This window comes from Littorina saxatilis, linkage group LG9 (assembly GCF_037325665.1).
Source record: "Littorina saxatilis isolate snail1 linkage group LG9, US_GU_Lsax_2.0, whole genome shotgun sequence".
NCBI lineage: Eukaryota > Metazoa > Mollusca > Gastropoda > Littorinimorpha > Littorinidae > Littorina > Littorina saxatilis.
The window spans coordinates 865,852-872,829 of NC_090253.1; the positions used below are offsets into that span (position 1 = coordinate 865,852).

The window sequence follows — 6,978 nt, forward strand, 5'->3', positions numbered from 1 at the left end:
GTTAAAACCATTTCATCTTGAGTCACTCATGACTTTAGGGCTTATTCATTTCAGGTATTAAAATGCAGAAATAAAAATAAATACTATTGAATTGATATAATCGAACAACACAGAGTAATTGCGCACAATAAGGTTTTATTATCAATATCATTAAATCATATCACAAAGTTAAAAGTGTATACAAGATGAAGCATGAAAGGTAGGCCTATATATGCTACATGCCTTCACACACACACTCCCACACATGCATGCACTCACGCACACACACAAACATGCCTTTTTTGCTTTGTTTCATTTCACTGGAAATCCATCAACAGTTCTTGCATAATGTGCTTTCTGGGTGACATTTTGTACAGCAGTCTATGTTTGCTTTTTGACAATTGCACCGTTTCGTTAGACAGTTGCCCTTGCATTTGCAGGCTGTTCTAGAAGAGCAAGCGACAGACTTGGTGCTCCATCCTGTAGAAGACCGTGATGCTTGCATCAGAGTTATTTCTTTTAAATTGCTTGGTTCAACACTGTTCACTCTTTCTTTAGGACTAAGAGTTCACAAAAGAAGTGAGAAGGCCAGACAGATAGACGACTGAGTGAACGTTCAGTAGTCGTGGTTTTTACAATACAATACAATACTACTGTCGGCTCTGATGGCCGAGGCCATCTCTCTCTCGCTCTCTCTCTCTCTCTCTCTCTCTCTCTCTCTCTCTCTCTCTCTCTCTCTCTCTCTTTCTCTCTCTCTCTCTCTCTCTCTCTCTCTCTCTCTCTCTCTCTCTCTCTCTCTCTCTCTCTCTCTCTCTCTCTCTCTCTCTCTCTCTCTCTCTCTCTCTCTCTCTCTCTCTCTCTCTCTCTCTCTCAAGCTCTGCATAATCATCATATCATTTTATGTCTACCTAGATGGCTATACTAGTCTTAACATGTGCAAGTGGCTGTCAACAATTGGCAAAGCTTTATGAATTACAAAAATGTGTTCTTTATTACATGTATTATGTGGAATTTATGTTGCGATTTTCCATCATCGTCATCAACATCATCATCATCATTATCATCATCAAATCATCATCAATTTGAACACATTATTTCCACCAATTCCCATTTCCCCTAGTGAAAACTGGAATTCCCATCTCCACTGAAACTGGATTCCCGTTTGCACTAGGGCAAACTGGAATTCCAATCTCCACTAGTGCGATTTTTCGTTTCTTCTTTTCCCTCCCAGTCCGATCTTTGCATCAAAAATGGATTGCGATTCTCTAGCCACTCTAGAATCCTTCTGGACACTCCGCGAAACATTTCCAAGGAAGGGAAACAATTGAAAAACAACAATAACAGCAGACTAAATACTCTTTTTATTTTTCCTTGTCTACTCCAATGATCGAAACTTGGAGGTGGGCGTTTACTAGGTAGTACAGTACCCTGTGCGCAGAATTTGACCAAAAGTGGGGGGTGGGCGTTTACTCGATACTGGGCGTACACAAGGTAGTTTTCGGTACATGCATGGCTTTCTGTGTCGTACCTGATTTACACGAGTTTATTTTTTTTAATAATCAACTGCGAGCGAAAGCAAGCTTTTCAATATTTGTTAAAAGCAGCGACTGTAAATCTGGTACGACACAGCAAGCCATGTAGTATTCTGTTCATCCTACATACTGTACTTACGGGTGCTTTACTCAAAACGTACAGCAGTCGAGGCGTCCAAAATTAAGACGCTCCTTTGGGAACCTCGATCTCTTCCAAAGCCTCATGCACTTTGTCGTCAAATCAAAGAAAATACACTCTAGAAAGTATAGCGTGATGTGTTAGTTGTAAACATTATTCAAAGAGAATCAGCAGGTACAAGAGTGTTTCCAAAATGACGTTTGTCTCGGTGACTTTGGCATCAGAAGCAGTGGAAAAGCAGGTCCCCTGCCAGACTAGCTAGACACGTGATACATGATACATGATACACACACGTGTGATTTGAACGATATAATTGTTATCTTATGAGTGGTCTCTCTCACGTATATAAGATTAACTTAAATAACCTATTTTTAAATCTGAGAACATTTTCATAATAATGAATGCAATGTAATTTGATTTTAATATAATTATTACCAAAATCTAAATTTAGATAGGAATTATAAGATCTTTGTTGAACACACTTTTTGTTATGGTCTTCCACGCTGAAAAATGAAATCTCATCGTCCGGACTGATTGCCTCTTCTCACCAGAAGGTGCCCGAGTACAGTGCGACCCAAGCCAGAAGGTGCCCGAGTACAGTGCGACCCAAGCCAGAAGGTGCCCGAGTACAGTGCGACCCAAGCCAGAAGGTGCCCGAGTACAGTGCGACCCAAGCCAGCACCGCGTTCTGACAACCGCAGTCGGTTGACGAAGCAGCGATCTGACCGTCAGTGTGACTACGGCGAGTCCATGAAACCGGCCCCGGATCTATGCTGATGTGCAAGACTATATCTACACGGGACGAACATAATGTATCTTTGACACGGGGTAAGCGCGTCTTACAATTTGAACAGATATCGAACATAGACAGAAGTATTACATGACGTCATTATTCCCATTTTGACGTCTTCCCAAACTTCGTTTCGCATTTGAAGTTAGATATTGAACTTTGAAAGAGAAGACTGAGGAACATAGGGAAGTAAGAGCTATGAATGTACAACAAGAGTCAGTGAGAGTTGTGTGGAACGAGGCTCATGGCACCAGTCCTGGGAGAATAACAAGCATTGCAATGAATAAGCGACTTTCATCCTGACTTGTTATTGAAATCGACAATCAAGAAGAGACTGGTTTGTTCCGTCGCTGTCGTAGCCTACCGCATTCACAAACAGCGTTTGTGGCAAGACTCTGCTTCAGGAGCAAGCTAGACAAAAATCCTATCACCATTTCTTCAAGCTTTCTACCTGGTTTTTCACCAACAAGTCAGCATTTTTTCAAGCTTTTCACATTGTTTTTCAACAACTGGTCGCCATTTCTTCAAGCTTTCCATCACGTTTGTCACCAACCGGTCACCATTTCTTCAAACTGGCCACCTTGTTCTTCACAAAGATGCCCCCTAGTTTGAATTTTCTTTCTTGCTTGGTCCCGAGTCGGTTCAGGTCGGCCGTCTGCCTCTGCATCAGTGCCAACATCTCTCGGTACAGCGCGTGGTACTCCCCGAAGTTGGTAGCGATGACGGCCACGGGAAGAGCCACCAGCAGCATTCCACTTATCGCGCACATCCCGCTGACAAAGCGGCCCTGGTATGACGAGGGCGTGACGTCACCGTAGCCCACTGACGTCAGCGTGATGATGGCCCACCACATGGCGAGGGGCAGGTCTTGGAAGGAGAGGGGCTCCCCGATCTCCATGACGTAGACAAGGATGGCGAACCCCGCGCTAGCGGCCACGGCCAGGAAGATGAGCATGACGAGCTCGCGCTGACAGTTTTTCAGGCACAGCTTCAGCAGCCGCAGCTCGTCAGACTTCCAGAACAGTCGGTAGAACCTGCAAACAGTTAAAGCTCGTCAGACTTCCAGAACAGTCGGTAGAACCTGCAAACAGTTAAAGAAAGAAATTGACTGTCTCTCGAGGCTTGTGTTGATGCAATGAAACATGTATAGCGTGATGCTGGGTTAAAGAGATACGATACCGATACATGCACAGCGGGATGCTGGGTTAAAGAGATACGATACCGATACATGCACAGCCTGGTTGGTGGTGACCTCACGAATAAATATACCAAAAAACAGAATGGTAGATAACTGAAACGTTTTTATGGACAAAACAAAACGTTACATTTACTAGTACGTCTTTGGAGTAGACAAACAGACAGACTCTTATGAAGCAGAAAAAGGATATTTTTTAATTGATTGGGGTTTTTTTTGTTTGTTTTTGTTTGTTTGTATTATTCGTGATCTCCAGAGTAATTTTCTTCTGCTAACATGACGAAGTCGTTCTCGATTTTGTTTCTGCACTGACCTGAAGAACCTGAAGTAGGACAGGAGCCTGCAGAGCTCGCCAATCCTGCCCAGCGCCGTGTGGTCCGTGCAGTTGAAGGTCGAGATGAATCCTAGCCACTCGGCCAGCATCACCAGCACGTCCACCCAGTTCAGCCACTGCCGGCAGAACTCACGCCTGTCTCTGGTGACCGCCAGTCTGCAACACGGTATGGACAGCTTCACTAACACTCAAATGTCGAGAAATCCCACAAACACTGACTTGTGCTATTTATTCTAAAAGCATAAACACACAGCTTTTTCCTCGCCGTTGAGGTGCTGTCGGATTCAGGTTAAACAAGTGCTGTACTTTCGGGGGTTGGGACCGCCCCGTCCCTGAAAAGAAAGATAAAGCTGTGAACAGATCGACGATCAAAGGATTATTCAGGGGACATAACTTACACACACACACAATAATAAGATAAATACAGAGTTAGCGTGCATAACTCAATTGTAGCGTACACGATAGACACTAGAAAAAGCCATTGGCGTACCTAACCTAATTTTCGGCTACAATCGTGCGTCCTACATGTGCAAACTGCACGCTTATTTTCAGCTAAATCGGTCGATAACACCAGAGATCTACGTGCGTACAGGACAAACTGACAGAGATAATCCTTTAAACACCTATGTACGGGTGTGTGTCTCTTCCTCTTCTTCTTCATCCATGGGCGGAAACTCCCACGTGTATTAAGTGTATGACCATTTTGACCCGGGCAGCCATACGCCCCTTTCGGAGGATGAATGCTTGGCATTTTCGTGTATCTATAACCCACCGAACTCTGACATGCATTACATGATCTTGTTCGTGCGCATTTGGTCTTGGGCTTACAGGTCTGCACATAATTATGTTGACCTTGGAGATCGGAAACATGTCTACCCTTAACCCGCCAGGCGCGGACAGGATTCAAACCCACGACCTTCCGCTTGGGAAGCATGCCTCTGATCCGCTAGGCCATGACGCCCGTCGGGGGTGTCAAAACCCACAACCACACACACTCAAAACAAGAATTGTATGTTAATGGAACGTTTATCATTGACAAAACAAAACGTTACATTCACAGCACGTCGACCCATGGTCCTTTAAGTAGACAGAGAGATGATACAACCACAACCACAACCACAACCACAACCACAACCACTCGAACCCAACCTGAGCACGAAGTCCGCCGTGAAGACGACCAGACACACGACGGCCACGTACATCAACCAGGCCTGGGGCCGGGTGGTCATCAGCAGGATCAGCTTGGGACTGGACAGCCGCATCCGTCTGCTGACCAGCGGGAAGAAGCAGTCCCCCGTCCCGTTGTCATAGATACCGCTGTCCATCAGCAGCTGTCTGGGAATGGGCGTGCGGAGGGAGGGGAGCGTTTGGAGGAACAGCGAGGCTGTGCTGAGTACCACGAGACTGATGTAGAGTGTGAACCACATCTGGGGAGGGACATGAACATTTGCACTTGAATGTGACAGATAAAATAAGCAGAAGAACAAATCGACAGAAAATAATGTTCCATTGCATGAACAAGTACAAAGAAGTACGAAATGACATATTCAGGTAAACTTAAATCATTGATGTGATACGCCGTAAATGTAAATAGTTTTTAAAGAGTTTGTCGAGAACAAAACACAACAACAACAACAACACCACCGCCAACAACAACAACAACAACAACCACAGCGACAACAAGCTATCAACCAACAAACAGATTTTCAATAGTCTTGGAGGCTGATTTATAGTCGGATTTGTCAAGCTTGCCCACGGTGTCTTTTTCAACAACAACAACAACAACAGCTACAACAACAAAACCAACATCAACAACGACGACGACAACAACAACACCACCACCACCACCACTAACAACGACAAGTCTCTCCCTGTACCCTGGAAGCCGAGGAGTAGTCGGGTTTTTCCAGCGTTGTCCACAGTGTCAAGGACAACAAACACCATCACCACCAGCACCAAAAACAACAATAACAACAACACTACCAACAACAACCTCAACACCATCACCACTTCCACCCCCACCACCACCAACAACAACAAAACAACAACAACAAAAGCAACAACAACAACACCAACACCAACAACAACACCACCATAGCCACTTCCATCACCACCACCACCACCACCAACAATGACAACACCCAGTCTCTCACTGTACCCTGGAGGCCGAGGAGTAGTCTGGTTTTTCCAGCGTGGTCCAGAGTGTCCACCTCACAGCCTCCATCCTGCGGCCCCGGAACCTGGCCCTCAGCGCCTCGTAGTAACTTGGACAGTGGTCAGCGAACACCTCGCGCAGCTCGCGCTTCATTCGCTGGAGCTGACCCTCCTTGTACAGGTGCTGACAGACCATATACAATTATGACAATAACAATGACAATAACAATAACTTTATTGTCATCATTTTCACGAGTTTTCATTCACAAACACCTGGGAAATAAATCTCATGTTCCCCATGCAATAAATCCCCGGTTACCATAGTTGCAGGAAGCAGGTTATACATGGATAATCAAAAGCAAACCCAATAGAAACGCTCGGGGATTCTTCGGCTCTTTTCATTGGCGTTTCCCCAGACCTAGACTGACGACACTGCTTTGCAAAGTTCCAAAAACGAACTGGCAAACTGGCACAAGTAAACAAAAAACAAAACTACTTCATGAAAGGTCATAAACTCATCACAAACAAATGAAACCTAGCGATATGTTTTGTCTTCTTACAAAGTCATGGAGTGTGTGTATCTGTGTTTCAATACACAGACGTTGGGAGAAACACGAACGTCAAGTTCAAGTCAAACCAATTGACCCCTGACACACAAATGTTGACACGTGCACAAGACGTTGTATCCCTAAACGAAGCGCAAATAAGAAATAATATCAAAAGCAAAGAACAGAGCAACAAGATATGCAAACATCTAACAAAGACGAGCAAGCAGAATGACAGGTCTAATGAAAAACAAAGAGGCAATGAGTCGGAAACAAGATCGCGATTCTTTCCTTCGCTGCACGACGCAAA

General features: G+C 44.8%; 1 protein-coding gene across 1 annotated transcript in view; it reads right to left on the reverse strand.

Moving 5' to 3' along the window:
- Window positions 1–724: 724 nt before the first annotated feature.
- The window catches only part of LOC138975020 (potassium voltage-gated channel protein egl-36-like), a 10,029-nt gene continuing 3,775 nt past the window's right edge, over window positions 725–6,978 (reverse strand). Inside the window, exons 2-5 of the mRNA XM_070347668.1 lie at window positions 6,128–6,307; window positions 5,119–5,396; window positions 3,949–4,125; window positions 725–3,474 (exon numbers count right to left, since the gene is read on the reverse strand). Of these exons, the coding sequence (XP_070203769.1) occupies window positions 2,997–3,474; window positions 3,949–4,125; window positions 5,119–5,396; window positions 6,128–6,307 (1,113 nt within the window). The 3' untranslated portion in view covers window positions 725–2,996. The remainder of the gene's footprint in view (window positions 3,475–3,948; window positions 4,126–5,118; window positions 5,397–6,127; window positions 6,308–6,978) is intronic.